The sequence below is a fragment of the Chinchilla lanigera genome, unplaced genomic scaffold (genome assembly GCF_000276665.1).
Source record: "Chinchilla lanigera isolate Chin_1 unplaced genomic scaffold, ChiLan1.0 scaffold00001, whole genome shotgun sequence".
In the NCBI taxonomy this organism is placed as follows: Eukaryota; Metazoa; Chordata; class Mammalia; order Rodentia; family Chinchillidae; genus Chinchilla; species Chinchilla lanigera.
This window is the reverse complement of record NW_004955402.1, coordinates 40,048,534-40,067,702: the sequence shown is the minus strand read 5'-3', so window position 1 is coordinate 40,067,702 and position 19,169 is coordinate 40,048,534. Positions and strand designations below refer to the sequence as shown.

Sequence of the window (19,169 nt, the reverse complement as noted above, 5' to 3'; positions counted from 1 at the left end):
GAGAAAGCCCAAACACTTCAGCTAGAAACCAATAGTAATCTAAAGGACAGGAATGAATTTTAATTGGCTGAGTCCTTGGTAAATAGGAAGGTCTTTTGGACAAGTTTTAAACTCATTTTGGGGTGTGATGGATGATTCAGGCTTTTTTTTTTCAGTCTAATTACTTGCCTTGAATTCTTAACCCACCAGTGCCCCACAATAACAGAAACCCACCCCAGTGGAAAGGAAAAAACAGACACCCCTAAAACTGTAAGTCACCCCTAAAACTTGGCCATGTCTGAACAGTAACAGTACTAATACTTGTCGTACTCTACCTCATCTTATTTTTTATTTGCTGGAAATGGAAAATAGAAAACAGGAGACCCAGTTGTCTCTTTAAAGTTTCACACTGATGATGCTGTGGACTGGTAGGACCTGCCGTCCTCTTCGGTACCTCTTTTCCTGGGGTTCTGAAAACTCCTCTCTGTATGCTGAGCATACATTTTTTAGAACCCTTTGGACTATTTTTGTAAATTTCGTAGTCCTGAGATCAGCACAAAGAGGAACTTAACACTTGTGGAGTTTTACAGGCTGTAATCAGTCTTTCCCCATCCCCTTTGCTTCCCTTTCCTAAACCAAGTTCCACACATGTCAGGGGATGGATTCATTTGTAATGCCAGATGAGTTTGGTATAAGATGCATTTGTAAAGCAAAATGTAGAGAATCCACAAAGCACACAAATACAATCCAAACCGCCTTCTAAGTGGGCTCTTTCATGCTGCTGCTGCCGCCACCGCTGCCGCCACTGCTGCTCCTCATCTAGACCTCCTTTTGGAGAAATGGCTTTCGGAAGTTTTGCCAGGAAATGTAGCTGTAGGCAGCTTTGCAGCCCCCTTTCTGCTTGCTGCACTTTCTCCATTCGTTCCTTTGCTTTTTGCAGGCTCTGACTCAGGAAGGTGTGCATTATCCACTAGATACGTGGAAAGAGGGAAACCAATTAGGGTCGAAATAAATGCTGGAGAGAGAGGGAGTGAAAGAGAGAGTGAGAGTGAGAGAGACAGAGAGAGAGAAAGAGAGAGAGTCTTGCTTCCAGTTGCTCTCATATTAGAGACGAAATGAGAATTTAGCGCAGGTGGCACTTTTATTTTATTTGGGTTCACATATGACAGGCAAATCCAAACGGGATGGAAATGGACGTTGCCACGTTTATGGCCAAGGTTTTCAATATAACACAAACAACTTTTTCTTCTCCTTTGTCAAAGTAGGGTTCACTAGAAAGGCTGTTGTCCTACAACCTGAATCTTGATAACTCTGTGGGGATTATATTTGTGAAGAATCTAGTAATATTGCTTGGCAATCTGAGGCACCCGAGGAAAAAGAAAGAGCTGTAGTGATGGGGGGGGGGTGTGTGCTGTGCCTGTTTTAGTTTTAAGTTGGATGGTGATGTATTTTACTATATAAACCCTTAGCATAAACTCTTAAGTTATGTGGTAAGAGTATGAAAAATCTTTGATGAACTCTGAAGGCACAAGTGTCTTCTTTTCAACTGTAATATTTCTTTGTTTCTTTTAGATGTTTTCACCTCCTGTGAGCAGTGGGAAAAATGGACCAACTTCTTTGGCGAGTGGACATTTTACTGGCTCAAGTATGTACATTTTTTTTTTTTTTTTTTTTAGTGTGAAGTTAAATGTTCTTACCTATTTATTTGCTCATTCTGTATTTTTGTCTCTGTTTGAAGTGTTAGGAAAAAGTCATTGAATTTTAGGCTAGGATGAGATGCTTATCTCAGTGTCCATCAGGAGGGTAACTCACACAAATTGTTATATTTTGCAATTAAAAGTAGTCTTTTTAAAACTGAGAACTGTCTCAAAATTCCATTACTTAATGTGAGTCATTTTCTAACATAGTTGTAATCATACATGTGAAGATAAGACCTGTGTTGACATAGGAAATAAATTGATGTTCCCTATTTGAAAATGCAGAGAAAAAAAATCTAACTTTCATCAAAAGGGAGAATCCCTTGTAAATAATATCAGTTATTAGCTTCTGTGTACAATTAGCTCTTTTAAAGAAATGAGCACTTAATTTTGCAGATGAATGCTGTATAGAAAACCAAAGCTGTGAATAGTCTCTTGCTAATCTAAAAGGCTAAATATGAATTCATTTATGTTTAATATATCCTTTTTAATGCTTTAGCTATTCCTTTTTCCTTATTTACTTGTGTGGTGGATTTTTGCTATATGTAAAGCTGCAAATTTGAAAGGACTTTAATATTTGTACATGAAAGATCTTTAGGTGATGTTTTAAAAAGGACGTTAGCGGTGTTCACAAAGGAATGTGTGTACACAATGATTATTTGGCATCTAAGGGAGAGTTTTTAGTACAGGACTATTTAAGTGTCTCTTATTAAAAGTGAAGACTGAAAACATGATATTCATTTAAAACATTTTTAGTTTGATGTTGTTCAATTAATTTTAAATAAGGAGTCATACATCCTTGCCTGCTATCCTTTAGGTGCAAGACTTACTCCATTTATGCCTGTTAAACAGCTGTAGTATTTTAGGAGTTCTGCCAGTGCTGTATAACAAGCAGTACATTAGGCAGGATACTATTCTTAAGTCAGACTGGTAACTGTTGACATCTTTTAGCTGTGAGATGCCACTGGAATTGTCTATCAACTATCAATATAATTTCACATCTTTTAATTCTCATCTGATGCTATAGCTACAAAAGAAATCTGTTTACCTAAACGATTTGTATGATTGGTATATTTTAATAAAGTTGATGGCTTTTAAAAGTTGCTCATTTCTAAGTAAGTTACTTTTATTGGTACCTATTAGTCTAAGGAATTTTTCTCTCAATAATTTGATTTAGAAAATATGAGATGCCTCCTGTCATTATACTTTGGCACTTTTGGGGGTCCATATTGATGAAAAATACTCTTGACTATGTGTTTGTGCCTTACTGTCCTGGACCCTGTTGTAGTTTTCCTTTAGGAACTTAAGTTTTTGTTGTTCTTTTATTAGTATTATATCTTTTCAATTTCTATGTGGAATTGTCTGTATAACTCTCATGACAGGAATTATTAATGTGAATGTTTAAAGTTAAGATAGGTCCAAGTGTTTTTTATAGGCAAATTAGCTTTTCATGTTAGACCCTGTCAAAACAGTAGCTGTCTCTGATAGTAATTTTCTTCATGTTTTACTTAAGAAATGTGCATTCAGTTTAAATCTGAAAATAGAAGTCAGGCAGGCACAGAGATAGACTACTTTCAAAGTCAGATTAAAATACTTATTTGCACTATTGTAAAAATGAACACATTTGGAATAATTTAAATGTGTTACTTTAGATATGATTTCGTAAATTAAGGGCAATTAAAAGTATGAAATATATTAAACTGAAAAAAAGACAACTGTATATCTGGCCCATTTTCTGTGTTCACATTTAAATAAAATCCTTGCTGTCATGTTTGAGTGTTTATAGAGAGTGTAGAATGCTTAAGTTGAATATATATTAATACAGTTTGGTAAGTAATCATATCAAAACTTACACAGTTCTTAAGACAAATATGTATGTGTATGTATACCTCTATATAACTCCATGTATAAATAAACCTAGAGAAGGACTTATTCCTTACTGGACCATGTTATGATATTCTAATGAATATGCAGTGATTATTTTTAAGGTGTTAAACTTTATTCTACACTGCACCACTAGTGTGGTTTTCAGGACCAGATGCTTACTTATAAGGGGGTAGAAGGGTAGTGGCTGTTTTATTTTTGCCCGCTTGGTTGAAGATGCAAGGTGCTCATTCAGTGAGTGCAGTGATGGTGACTATAATGTACAGGATAGAGATCGGATTGTTAGTTTTCCCTATCTATTAAGACATATCAGAACCTAGAGCTATTAGTGAAGAGAATGGCTTGTATTTCTACTCAATAAAATACATAAATCTCTTCTAAAGCAGAACAGATTAAAGCAGTCATGAAATGTGTGCTTTGTCCTTTAACTGGAAGAAAGAACTTGGAAACTTTGGGTAGAGAAATCATTCTCTAAAGTTACATCTAGTTAATATCCATTGTCCTGAGTGGACTCAGATGTCACTTTTCATGGGTTGCTTTGAAACTTAGATCCCAGAAAAAAAAAAAAAAAGAAGATCTGAACTATAAGTAAACTATTCCTACTTGAAGAATCAGCTATATTTTTTCAAAGTGAAGCATGGTAATATTTCATGCTTAAAGTCCTCAGTAGCTTTTGATTCCATTAATACATGATGCTTCATCGTGATTTGCAACGTGAGAATGAAAATAGAGTGTGGCCATATTCTCTTTAATCTTTGATTTCACAAACATGGTTTTTCCTACCACCTTAAGAAATGGTGAAGCTGCTAGGAAGAATGGAATGTAACCTGAGCTACAGCCTGACATTCCCAGGGAGCATTTTTCACATGAAAGGCTTTTGTCAACCCAGGAAAGGACCAGCAGTTTTTGTTTGATGTTTGCAGGTGTTCAGCAGAAAGCAGTAAAACAATTCAGCCATGATGGTCCAGAGCTTCAATGACCTTAACACAGAACTGGTGGGCTCTGGGATTATTTTTAAGAAATAGTTATAACCTATATGGTAGTTTATACAAAGGGATTTAATATCCGTTATAGCATTGATCTTTAACTAAAAGCATCCAGATGCCTGGGTTGGAAAACTGTTCTCATTAAAAAGTCAGAACGATAAAGTTCCTAAATGAAAAAAAAAAAGTTTCTTCAGGGTCTATAATTTTTGCTGAGTAGAGGCTTAATTTTCTCATATAACAAATAGATCGTTTTTTTTTTTGGTTATTTTTGAGTCTTTTGTGAACAAAAGATGAACATGTTGGTGTTGGTGTCTTTTTAAAAAATAGTTTTAAAGTTGGATCAGTAAAATTACAGTAAAGAACTTGTTAGATCAGCTCTAGGCACATCTGTGACATGTATTTACAGTTAGTCTGTGAGGGGCCCTATGTCTTCCTCCCTTAGTTTAAGTTGAGCTTTTTTTCCCTGTAACTGGTTAGTTTTACCAAGGTGTTCCGCAGTTGTTAAAAATTGCCAAACAAATGGTGTTTGCACAATTAAGAGGAGAGCAGTAAAACACACCACATCTCTCTTGTGGGTCTTTTTTGGAAGACGGGAAACACTTCTTGGCGTTCATATAGATTAGTTAGCCTCTATCTGCATGACACCAATATGGCCTGTCAATTGAGTAAATTCATTGAGGAAAAAAAAAATCCCAGTGCTGTTTTGTGTGATGGAGAGGATTCAAGTGATGAGCATTCTGACTTACTTTCAATTCTACATCAGCTTGAATTCACTGTAATGCTGTGAAGGCTGATCTCCCCTTAATGGCACCTACTTGTCCAAGGGTGGCTACTCAGTACCCTGTGTGTGTTTTAAAAGAATTTTACTGTTGTAATACAGCTCATAATGGTTATGTAAGTTTTTGTAAAGGGCAGAGACATTTAACAGATTTTTGAAAAAGTACAGCGATATCAAGGCCATTATGTTAGAATCAAGAATTTGAGGGCTAGAAACCCTCTAGAAATGTCCTCAGGGCCTTCAATGCACAGCCAAAGAAAGCTGAAGCCCAAGTTAGGGATCTTCTGAGTGGTGCCTTTGTTACTATAGGAAAATAAGTTTGATTTGCTAATTCTTTGAGGGCCTACCAGTCCTTTATTGGAAATCACACTGGTTTCACCACTATTTTTCTCTCATTTTGCTGAGTAGTAGGTATTAGAATTTGTGTGCTGATATCTGTGCCTGTAAATGGTTCTATATGTGCTTGAGCCCTCTTCATAAATTTGTTTTTTTTTTTTTTTTTTTTTTTTTGGTTTTTCTCTGGTACCAGGAACCGAACTCACGACCTTGCGCTTGCCAGGCAGGCCCTTTGCGGCTGAGCTAAATCCCCAGCCCCCCTCTTCATAAATTTGGATTATCAATCCTTCTCTCTTACTTAGCCTGCCCTGTGCCTGGTAGTGAGATGTTGGGTAGAATGATAAAGTATGAGATAGCCTGACACTGACAAAATTAAAGTGCTTTAATGTGCCAGGTGGTGTGTTCTACACTGTGTATTTATTCTATTTTTAATCTTCTCAAGAATCCCATACAGTATAAGAATTACCGTGCCCAATTCATGGATGAGGAGACTGAGATCAGAGATGTTAAAAGAAGTTGCTCTCAAGGCAGCCAGTAATGAAATTAGGTTCTAAACTGAGGCCTGCCTAACTCACAGACCTTAGTCCTTTTCATTCACACACACACACACACACACACACACACACACACAGACACACCCTGTGTACTTACCTTACAGTTTTATTTTCATGTGTATGTAGCTGTAGAATATAATATTGAGGCTTGGCATGAAATGCTGTCTATAATCCTGCCTTTAAAATCCAGATAAGTATACCTTTCTAACATGATGGATATCAGCGTGACTTAGTGTATCTTTATCATATTTCTTTTTAAATTTTTATTGATTTATTTTGTGTTTGTTTGTTTTTTTAAGAAAATGTCTTGCTCTGTAGTTCAATCTGGCCTTGAACTGACTGTGTAGCCCAGGCTGGTCTCAAACCTGCTGTGAGCCTCCTGCCTCAGCCTGCCAAGTGCTAGGGTTGTGGGTGTGCACCACCATGCCTGGTATCATTATTTTTAAAAAGGAAATGTAGTAGATATTTTTAAAATTCTTATGCTTTTATTATACTTTACATTGACAGTCTGCAAGGATGCCATAAAATATTTAATTTTCATTTATTTCCGTGTGGGTAATCAGATCTGAAGTTGAAGTAGCCAAGTCTGACCTATTAATATCTAAAATAAGGGTCTCCTATCTAAGTATAAAAATGTATGCAGTTCATTGTTAGGTCTTTGAAACTGATTATTCAAGCACAATAATCCTGAATTCAATCTGAATTACTAAAATAAGTGGCTTGAAAGTTTTGATATGTCTGTTAGCAGACATGTGCTTAAAATGTTAGTTTTCTAAATTCAGAAGGAAAAGCAGTGCTCTCTTTGACATTGACTTAAGTAAATAAAATGCATTAAACAAGCATGGAGATCCAAGAACTATTGAGAATGAAATGCTTAACATTTTTGACAACATCAGCAAATTATCTTTACCCTACTATTGTAATGAGGAAATCACTTAAATAACAGATGAACAGCGAAGTCACATAAACATATATAATAGAACTATGTAATGAAAGTTTATGCTGTTAATTGCTCGAATCTGTCTTAAATGCTTAGAATCATGGAGCAGTAAAGACTGTCATATAAACAGTTTTCTTTTGAGCTTAAAATTATTCCTTTTTGCTTTCATCTGCTATGATAAACAAAGTAATTTTGTAAGCTTTACAGATCAAACATTTACTCCTAATGGTAAACTACATTTTATATTCGAAGTTTGTAGCCTGGTCCAAGGCATGGAGTTGAGTCCTGGTGGCCTCAGGCCTGCGATTTTCAATGTTTAGTATTACGATGCCATTTAGATCTGTTCCCATAAGCCAAGATAACACATCTTGAGTTGCCTAATAAGGAACATGGTGTGTTTTGAAATGTTCTTCAGTTTATAAGTCTTGAACCAAATTGTTCTTGGCCAGACCTTTATAATCTATATGCATATTGGTTAAATCAGATCTTGTACAGATGTACCACCAAAAGGAAGCAAGGTAGGAGCAGAGAAATCTACCCTTTCTTAATTTTTGTATTTTATGAGCTATTTTTATGACCAGGTGTTCTTCCAAGTTAATTAGATAGTGCTAAGAATTACAGAGGTAAAGCACATTATAGGATATTTTAAGGGTTATTTTTGTTACTGACTTGTTATTACTCTGAGTAAGACTTTCAAAATTGGCCAACAAATTTATCAGCCTACATGTGAATTATTCATTTTCTAACTGTGTAGTCTGCTTAGACTGACTGTAAGGTATGGTACATGGGATTTACATGGATTCTTTACACCTATGTCTCTGAATGCTTATGAGAGAGACATAAGAAAGTAGCAATTTAGTCTTTCAAGAAGATTGGTTAGCACTTTGTTATTTATGTATACAAGTATATATACAAATACATATATTTATTTATATTAGACTCTCAGGAATAGCAAAAGTGTTGAAAAGGTTGTCATGTTTACTTTCATTTCAAAAAACAAATAAAGGCCCAGTTAATCAGCATATCAAACACCCAGGTGTGTTTAAAATCAGTTTATGTGGATGAATTTCAGGGCTGTAAGAAAGTATTTTATTTAAAGATGCAGCCACACGATTGTTCAAATGGATTCTTTTGTATTTTTGTGTGACAATTAACATTTAATGAATGACTTTCTAGACTGCCATTGGTGGTAATTACTATATGTAGTTTATTAACTGCAATCCATTGTTGGATGTGCCTGTATTGATTTGTTTTGCAAACAACCCCTCACACGTGTGGCAGTATTTTGTACATTAGTTTTTAAAAAACCTATTTCACTTGCTGATGCTGATACTGCCTCTGAAAACTTTAGCTTATAAATTATCATGTAGTGGGGGGCCTCTTTGAGCAGAATCATTTCATCAACTTCTCTACTATAAAATTTCATATTCAGATTCCCAGGGAATCCCAAAGGAATTACACCATTTTTGTTTTTCAGGCAAATGATGGAAATTTAGATTTATGAGCGTATTTAGAGATGTGGTATTATATTTTTTAGGTAAGGAGCCAATGTTTGGGAGGGTGAAATGTCCTTTCCCCAAATCATACTGTTGGTTGTAGCTATAATAGGACACAAATACCCATGTCCTAACCCTCTGGTCAAAGAGCCCCTGCTGCTTTTAATTAAGGTTTGGATTCCATCCGTTGGTACCAACTGTATGTTTGTTAAGAAGAGGAAAACTTGTATAATCTACAATTTCTGAAAAAATAATAAAAATTGAGATTGTGAGAGATGGACATTGTAATCGGCTCACTTGTCATCACGAGTTCTAATTTGGCCAAGGCAGTTGACGAATAACTGTTAAAATGTATTGTGTTATTAAAAATAACAAAGTAAGACTTATGATTAAATATCAGGGCTGTAATTTAATCTTGGGGGTTCTGGTGCTGTTCATAAACCATTTGGTTTTTTTCTGTAACAGATGACGTCAAAATGCAGCTTAATTGAATTATGACCCTGCGCCCAGGGGCACCTGCCTGTGTTTCTTACTTCATGGCCTGTCAGCGTTTCCATTACCAACTTTTTTTCCCCCTCTGACATTTTTAACTTCAAATAGTTAAACTAGACTGATGGTTGGCATATACACTTTCAGTCGCTTGAGAGTAGACTATTTTCTCAATAAAATGGAGAAGGTGGTAACAAAGCCCCGTTACAGAATAACTTTTTGAATGTTCTTTCTGTCTTTAATCTTCCATACATTTAAACATTCCCTTTTGCGGTACTTAGCTGAAATGCAAGGCATCCAAATGGAAGGTTTTTAATCTCAAATTTCCCAAGCCAAGACTTAACTACAAAGTAGCTGGAGGACTGCTAAGTGAGGGAAAGATGAAGGAAGCATCTATGGAGAATTACCTGTCAATTCTCATTGATGGTATATCTAATACATTTGCAGTACATGCAAAGGTCACACCTTGTATTTGCAACTGTAGGACATAGAGGGCTTTGTGGGAGAAGGTCTTCCCTTGGAGAGCATCTATTCCACCAAGGAAGAATAGAGAATCACATATAATTCTATACACTGTTCAGAAGACATAGTTATACTATGGGCATTTTAATAAATGAGAACTTACTTCTTGCAAGGGAAAATTGATAGTGGAAAGAGGGGTAGACTTTTGACCTGTGAGTATTGGGACTGAAGTTAGGATCCAGATCACTAAACTAGGCAAAGAGGGAAGAAAACACAAAGGGTAAATCGAAGAGATTATCTAGGAAAGGATAGCACAATCCAGCACTCTGCAGTGGGGTGAGCACTACCTAGGCACACGTGATGTGATGATTTCCTGGCAATTATGCCTGTCTTGGTGGCCAATAATTTCTTTCTGGATTTGGAATTTCTTTGGTGGTGTTACAGATATTAATCCAGTTTCCTCCATATGTACGTGTTTTTAATAGCTGCATTAAGAGCAAAATTGAAGTTTTTCATTCCCAGGTTTAAGTTTTTCCTGTTATGTCATTCAGCAGTGGAAATTGTCTTGATCCAAAATGATAGTTGTTTTGGAGAAAATTTTTATTTAACAAAAAATTCTGGGAATCTGAATTCTTTTGCAGTGTTTGTTGCTACAAAGCTCATTCAGACTGACAAAGTAATACACCCTGAGAGCCTCCCTCTTAAAACTACAAAAATAGTTTGCAACTCAGCAGCACAATTCAAGAGAGGTTTCTACTTTTTTCTGAATGAAAACTATTATATTTAAATCATTTTAAAGGTCACAACAAATTTATCATTACACTTTTTATCATCATTACAGGCACCATTACCAGTGCCACAGTTTTTGGTTGTTGCTCAAAAGCTAGCAAGAAAATGTAATAATTTAGAGATGTATTTCAAAAACTGTCAAAGATAATTTCATTTTGACCATTACATATATAATGTATGTACAAATATTGTGGCTTGGCCAGATGAACCTTGAGTTACATTTATCACAATTACTACACAAATAGGAAAACACTTTTCTGTGTGTGTATACCACCCTCTCCCTAAGTATTGATAACTTGAGATGCAAGTGTCTTTCTCCTTGTGATACCCAAGTATTTCACTCTAGCATTTCCAGTTACAAATTCAAGTAATGGTTGATAATGGCTTAGAAGCAATTTATTACTGAGTAATTGCAATAGCGTAGAAGTATTTTTCAAATAGCATAATTCCAAAAAAGAATATTCTAGACACATTTAAAATTTTTTTCTGTTGAGGTCCTATGTATTCTCCAACCCCTTTCTTCATTTTTTTAAATAATAAGGAAATTAAGTGGAAATATTTTGTAAACCTGTAGCTTTAAACTCAGAGCAAAAACATTTCAGTCATCAAATAGTACTAATAGTTCAAGGGTGGAGGTATGCTTTTGTGTATCACCCAACTTTACTATTTTGAAAAGAAAGTCTGACCCTTACTAATTTGAATCCTTGTCTGAATAACTGTTCTTTGTTGTATTTTTTTTTTTTTTCCTTGAGCATCAGTCCATTAACTAGTGCTATGAACCTTTTCTCTTCTCGTATGGGCACTGTGATTCTTTAGTTACTTTTAACCACAAGATGAATTTTCTTTTGACATCTAATTTTCTCCTGATTTTATTAACTTTCTATTATTCTTTAATTTTTCTTTTTGGCCCACGTAGAGCTATTTCTCTCTCTCTCTCTTTTTTGTTGTTGTTGTGTTTTTTCCTGTACCCGGAATCGAACTCATGACCTTGTGCTTGCCAGGCAGGCGCTGTGCCGCTGAGCTACATCTCCAGCTCCCTGTTTCTCTTTTATATTGCGTGTATATTTGCAGTGTTCTACTTGCAAGGGAATTTTAAATTTAATCCTTCAAATTTTGGTAAAATGAAGTAAGAGATACTCTGTAGTGCTTTAAGCCTTGAACATTTAAAGAATGTTCAGCAGTTTTGAAAAAAGGAGTCCGCATCAAGTTACCTTTTTCCCCCATGTGAATATATTTTACTGAAATAATGATAGAATTATTAAGAATGATTAGCTTTCATTTACTCATTTGCTCATTCACCTATCCATTCATTGAGTAAAAAAATATAAAGATGAAAAAGTCCACTGCTACACTGCAATTGAAACATGATATTTCTGTGTTGGATAGCAGTTCTACCATGATTCAGTAAGAAAATGCTTTTAAAATAGTGATATGAAGCCAGGTATGGATCACATGCCTGGATTCTCAACATTGGAGGGGCTAAGGCAGGATTGCCAGTTCCAGCCCAGCCTGAGCATCTTAGCAAAACCCTGCTGAAAATTTAAGAGAGAGAGAGAGAGACAGACAGACAGAAAGAAAGAAAGGGAAGGAATGGTAATGCATCTCATTGCAAAGGCCCTTGGGTCAGTCCTAATACTGGAAAAAAAAAGTTATGTGAAACAATTATATTTCTTTAGAAGATACTTTTCAAATATAATTACATGTAGGCTATAGTTTTCCGGCAGAAACAGTAACCAAGAGCCTGTGTCTGTGTGTACCTACCTATATGAGCTTACAAGGAGGATAGGTCAGAATGGTATGGAAACAGGACCTCGATATTTATTATTGTATGAATGTAACACCGAAATTTACTGTCAGAGATTCTATGGGCAACAGTGATAATTAGATTCCATTTATCTTTTTGACCAGAAACTTAAAAATTTGCTGCATACATAGTATTATTTTACTTCTAGGCCACTAGATAAACATACTTATCTTTCTAATTGCCAAGTGAATCTTTTAAATATTTATCATTAAATTTACACACAGTAAAATTATCCTTATACTTTTAAAATTGAGCATTTATTGAGCATCTATCAAGTGTGAGGTCATCCGCTGGGTGCTAGAAATGAAATGATGAACAAGACAGATAGGTTTCTAGGTGTCTGATGTGGGAGAGAGAAATCAGTGGTGTAATCACCCTGAGAAATAGTAAGTTCTACATCTGAGAGGTGTGTGGCACAGGAGAGTTTGAGAGAGGGGATCTGGCCAAGTTTGAATAATCGGTAAGGCTACTTGGAGGCCGGCTGAGGTCTGGTGGCTGCAGCCTGGGGTGATGGATTCTGTGCAGAGAGCAGGGCGTGGTAGTAGGGGAGGAGAAGGGCAGGGTTGGAGCTGAGCCTGAGAGGTGGGTAGGGACTGCTGGATCTTGCAAGGCTGTGTGTTAGCAGTTTTGCAGCTGTATGCTGTTATGGGGATTTGCGCCCGGAGCAGTGTGCAGCAGCCTGGAACCCAGGCCCCAGGGAGCTCACCATGGATGGCTCACACCAGGGTAAGGCTTCTGCAGATGTCCAGGTGAGAGATGGGTGCTAGTTCCGCAGCGTGCATGGTGAAATCTGTGTCTTTAGCTCACTGGGAAGTGTTCATAGAGGGCACTTCCTTTTCTGTGAAAATCCCTGTAACTTTTCAGTACACGCAAGTGTACCATGCAGTCACCACGTACCACTTTAGCCATCACTATAGGCGTCCTTTTTATTTCCTGAGAAAAGTTAAATTGATTTTGGCTGCAGAGGTAGAAGTGGGTCTTATTTAATGGCTTTCTGTAATTACGCACCATGTAGGCTTCTTAGAGCACATGGGTTACGACCAGTACACAACACTGGTGCTTTGGTTAGATCTGTTGAATTCATTCTCTTCCAGGGTCAGGTATCAGATGGCAGAACCACAAGATGTTCCCGAGCATGTTTGTTGGTGGACTTGAGGAGGGTGGTTTGATTTAAGTGATATTTTGAGACCATAGCATTATTATTGGATTGTATTTTTTCTTAGGTAGTCCACCGGAGAAAATTATCTATTAACTCTTGGTCAGTAACAAAACGAAGCTGCTGCTTTTTTTTCCAAGTCCCAGTCTTTTCTAATGACCACCTCCCCACGTTTCCTCATTTGTCTTATTCTTTATTATTTAGGGTTGTCTCTTGAGCCAGCATGCTGGTAGTCTGTTCTCATTAGGGTGAATTTTGCCTGTTTCAAATATATTAAGTGTTTAAGTTGAACATAAAATGCAGCCCTTTCTCTCCTTTTCCATCTTTGGGATGGAAAGGCCAGCTAGTTAGAGCATCGGGGTGACGGTGTGGTTCTGGGCCAGATCCTGCTGTCTGTGTCAGTGAATTAGATATAGCTCCACGAGCCTAGAGCTCTTTGTGTTCCTCACCAAACAGTGCTGAAAGGGGAGGAGAGAAGCCTCACATCATCTGCGCCAAGTGGAAAACCCCTCGCAGCCTGGATCCGCAGCTGGTGAGCAAGGAGCACAGTCCTGATGCGAGCGGGCAGTGGCTGTCTGTGCCTCTCAGGGAAGCCTATCAGCATCCAGGCACGCTTTAGTCAGCCTTAGCTAAAAGCAAAATGAAGTGTAACTACTTTTCTTTGGAGAGGAACGCAGAGAGAGAGCTTCAGGAGATCTACCATGTTTTTTTCTTTTAGAAAACAAACGTGGTAGAATGTGAAGACTGATGAAGTGGTGATGGGTTGATAGCTGTGTTTTTTTTTATGCGTGGGATAGTTCATAATCGAAGCAAAAAAACTATAACAAAACTAAAACTCTCTTCTTATTCACGTTCTTTCTGGCCATAGCCCCGTTTCTCGCCCTTCTTCATAGCAAGACTGTTGTGTTTCCAGCCTAAGGCGGCTTTTGTATGCCTTCTACCCAGACACTTTTTGTTTTAAAGTTAACCCCAATCAGATACTGTTTGAGCACTTTTAATCCAAAAATCTGAAATAAAAAAAGGTTTAAAATATGAAACTTTTTGAGTGCCAGCCGGAAACCCCAAGTGAAAAATTCCACATGACCTGATGTGACCTGACAAGGTCAATGCTCAAGTGTACTGACAGTAGTGTATAAAATTACCTTCATGCTGTGCTGGTAAGGTGTACATGAAGCATAAATAAATTTAATGTTTAGACTTGGATCCTATCCCCAAGATACTCTGTAAATGCACATACTGTAGAGTCCTAAAAACATCTGAAGATCAAAACATTTCTGGTAAGGTACACTCAACCTGTATTACAAAACATGGTTTACCGTGTAATATTTGACAGCTACAGAATAATGTATGGAGCTTAATGATGGAATACACACTCCTAAATCCACCACTCAGCATAGGAACTACAGTGATTTCAAAACCAGCTGTTGGCCCTCTCTCGGGCTTTCCCACCTGTCCACATTCTCCATCTTTTCTGCCAGAGGTAAACACTTTCAGGCTTCTTCTTTCTTTTTTGAGTGGTTTTATGACATGTCTGGGTGTTCTTAAATAAGGTATTACTTGGTCTTGCTTTTGTCTCAAGATTATCAGTGGTTTCATAATGTATTGTGTGCTCTTTGCTTTATCAAATTAACATCTTTTTAAGATTTATCCATGTTGATGCATGTGGCATTAGTTCCTTTTTAATGCTGGTGCATGATTCACAGCTTTATTTGTGCATATTCACAACGACGACGACAAAACTCTGGACAGATTCCTTTCTTCGGGGAACCACCTTCCACTTCTCTGTTGATACACATGTGTAAGACTTTGTAGGGTAGGTACTTCTCATTTGATACCCATAAGTAGAAGTGACGAGTTCTTGAATCACGCGAAAGCTCAGCATGACAAGATTGTGTTCCAAGGTTTTTAACGAATCAGCAACCTTTCCTGCAGCATAGAAGATTACTATTGATGCCTATCTTTGCCTACACTTGGTGCTAATCAGGTTTCTTCATTTGTATCAATCTAGCAGCTATAAAATTTCAAATATATCATTGTGGTCTTCACTTACATTTCCTTGATAAGGAGGTTCAGTTCTTTATATTTATATTTATTATTATTTATGTGGATTTCTTTTGTGAAAGCCCCAACCCCCCATTTTCTGTTAGTTTTTTTCTTAGTTTATGGTTGTTGAAATATTTTGGGATTGCTCTCTCCTTTATCAGAGTGCTGTGAATACTTTATTTTATAAATTCTCTTTTTAGCCACTGTATTACACATTGTGATGAGCAAAGGTCTTTTAAATTAATGTTGTCATGTCGTTAGTTTTGTCTTTATCGTTTTATGCTTCGTGTCATGCTTGGAGAATCGTTTTCTACCCTGGGGTTGTGTAGATGATCTCTTGCATGTTTCTTCTGAAAAGGCTCTCATCTCATGTGTTTGCCTTTCATGTTTAAGTTTTCAATATGATTGGGATTGATTTTGTGTGGAGTGGGTTGGAGGGCTCTGATTTTACTTTTCCATCAAACAACTAGCTACCCATTTGTTCCACGGTCATTTACTGAAAAGTCAGTCCTTTCTCTCCTCATCCACAGTGCTACTTCTGTTAAAGAAAAGTCCAAGAATCTTAACTTTTCCTACTTGTGAGGGTCTTTTAATTTCTTGGGCAGTTTATCTAGCCTTACCTCAGCACATTACAGTACGTTTCATAGTGTCTTTTTTTTTTTTTTTTTTTTGCGGTACCCGGGATTGAACTCAAGACCTTGTGCTTGACAGGCAGGTGCTTATGCCACTGAGCTATATCCCCAGCCCCATAGTGTCTTTAATACCTCATAGATGCAGTCTTTCCTCCTCCTTTCTCCTGTCTCTTATGTATTTATTTGATTTTTGGCTGATTGAGGGCCTGTATTCTTCCAAATGAATTTAAAATTGGGCTTGTCAAGCTCTTTGATAAGTCTGGTTAGGCATTTTTATTGAAGTTATATGGAACCTTGAGATTGATTTGTGGAGAATTATTATATTTTAATAGTGATTATCTTTGCTCATACGTATCTTCTTTTTTTGGTGTTTGATATCTCAAAATAACTTTTTATCATTTTGAAATTATACTTTTGCCATTTTTTTTTTTTCACACGGGGAATGGAACTCAGGACCTTGCACTTCCCAGGCAGGCACCGTGCTGTTGAGCTGTATCCCCAGCCACAGTTTTGTCATTTTCTCCATGAGGTTATATATTTCTTTTGATGATTTAGGTACTTTATTTTTCTGTTTCTATTATTAATGGTATTTTCTTTTAATTAAATACTGAAATTGTTGCTGGTGTATATACTCAACTGAGTTTTTATATTGATTTTCAGATTTAGGCATGTTGCTAAGTTTTCCTATAAATTCTTAAAATACCTATGTGTTTTCTTTAGGTTTGCTCTGTAGATTGTTGTGTGGGTAAGATAGTCCGGTCTTTCTCCTTTCAAACTCTTAACCCTCTTTTCCCATAAAGTTGTTCCTGGTGGACTCTTACTAGCATTTTAATCTCTGCTGACTGTATAATTGTTTTACTTTTCATTCCTGATATTTATTTGTATCTTTTTTCTTTTTCCTTAATCAGCTAAATATATAAATTTTTATCATTTATGTCTTTTCAAAGAATAAACTTTGGGCTCTATGGATTATTTTTATTATGTGTTTGTTTTCTATTTCATTAATTTATTTTATTATTTCTTGATTTCTGTTGACTTTGGTGTGTTCTAATTTTTTTCTAACTTTTAAAAGTTTTTTGCATTAACTTTATTGGTACAATTTAGATATACATGATTACATTCATCATAGAGAATTTGTACCTATACATGATATATCCTGGTTTGTTTCCTAACTTAACTTGACCACTTAATGCATTAACTTGTCTTCATGTCTGTTTATGTGCGGGAACATAAGGCTTAGGTAGACCTGTATGCTGTATGTTATGCTGTTGCTCTTTCCATAAGCTTTAATTTGTAACATTTTCATCATCTTAGATTTATAACTATTGCAAAATTTTTAATATGGTTTCTTCCTTGACCCTTGGAATACTTACTGGTACCTTGGAAATTTTATAATAAATGTGTAATTTACCTTGTTTATGGATTTCTGTTATCATTTGTTTGTCAGAGAACTCTTCTATGTGGTAACAGTTCTTTGGTATGTACCAAAATTTGCTTTATTATTAGTTTTGTTAGCTTTTGCAAGTGTTTCATTATGTGCTTGGGAAATGTGTGTTCTCTTATTATTGCATTATCTGTATGTGTGTATACAGATATGTGCAATATATGTGTATATATGTATGTGCAGAAATTCAAGCATGGTAATTATTCTTTCAAATCATCTATATCTTTGCTATTGTTTTTTAATGTGCATATATGTCATTGAGAAAATCGAGTTTAATTAATCTATAGTGGTAATTTTATAAATTTTTTGACTTTAGACATACTATTGCATGCATTTGTGTTTGCAGTTACTTTGTCTTTCTGGGCTGGATCTATCAGATAGCATCAAATTGTTGATAGTTACATATTTTTTGTAATAATACTGATTCAAACAATTTTAGGATCATAGACTATTACTCTTCCCATCTCTTCCCTTTATACTTGAAAGTATTTTTGTTTTGATCTTTAAAATTATTTCTACAGGGGGCTGGGGGTTTAGCTCAGCGGCAAAAGCGCCTGCCTGGCAAGCGTAAGGTCGTGGGTTCGGTTCCCGGTACCGGGGAACCCCCCCCTCCAAAAAAAAAAAGAAAAAAAGAAATAAAATTATTTCTACAGATTAGTTAATCCATATTTTTCAGGCAGTATTTAGATTTACCATTTTTCTCTTTTTTCTGTTAAACACTTTTTCTTGGATCTCAGATCTTTATGGGATCATTTTAATATTTGGTAAAGTACATCTTTTAGACATTTTATTGGTATAGGAGAGTTGAAAGTCAACTCTCATTTTTGTTTACTTGGAATGTTCTTATACTTGAAAGAAAATTTTATAGGACACACAATTTTAGATTGACATTTGTTTTCTTTCATTACTCTGATTACTTATCTACTGAACTCTAGGGTTTGTGAGATGGAAACCTGGTACTTACCCATCTAGGGGAGATGCCTTGTCCCTTGACTTCTTTTGGTATCTAGGAATTTAACTGTAGTGTATCTGTGTGATTTTTCTTAATTTTACCTTAGTATACTTTGTTCTTTATGCATCTGCGATTTTATGCCATCCTCTAATTCAGAAAAATTATCATCTTTTAGCTTTTCAAATATTCTGTTTCCCTCATTTGTTCTATTGTCTTGTTTGAGGACTCTACTTAAATGTGATAAACTTTTTATTCTGTCCTGTTTATCATCACTCCTCCCTCATACTTTCTGTCTCCTGTATCTGCTACATTCTATGTGATTTCTTTAATTTTATCTTCTAATTTGTTCCTTCTCTCTTCATTTTTGTTTAATGTGATTATAAATGTTTCTTATTCCAGTGCTTGTGGTTTTATTTGTAAAATTCCATTTTGTTCTTTATAAATTCTGCCTGCTACTGTCCACGCATTATTTCTTATTCCTTTCTTTGACTGTATCTTTAATTTTTTAATGTAATAGATAATTATACAGATATTTTATAATAATTCCAGAATCTACTCCATAGACTTATTTTATTCTCTTACAAAATTCACTTGTTTCTTTTCCTTGTGCGTGAACTTCTTATGACTTTGTATTTGCTAGATATTAAATCTGTGAAAATGTGGGAAACTAAGGTGAGAATCCTTTCCACCAGAGAAGACTGACTTTTGCTTCAAGGTCCGTTTGCTAATCTGGAAGCCCCCTGTTGGC

General features: G+C 36.0%; 1 protein-coding gene across 9 annotated transcripts in view; it reads left to right on the top strand.

The window, feature by feature from the left end:
* Positions 1-1,551: 1,551 nt before the first annotated feature.
* Positions 1,552-19,169, top strand: part of Tcf4 (transcription factor 4) — a gene marked incomplete at its 5' end in the record, with an annotated part of 330,556 nt that continues 312,938 nt past the window's right edge. For all 9 annotated transcript variants that reach the window (XM_013510969.1, XM_013510970.1, XM_013510968.1 and 6 more), the window contains 1 exon segment: positions 1,552-1,624. In XM_013510969.1, the coding sequence (XP_013366423.1) occupies positions 1,552-1,624 (73 nt within the window).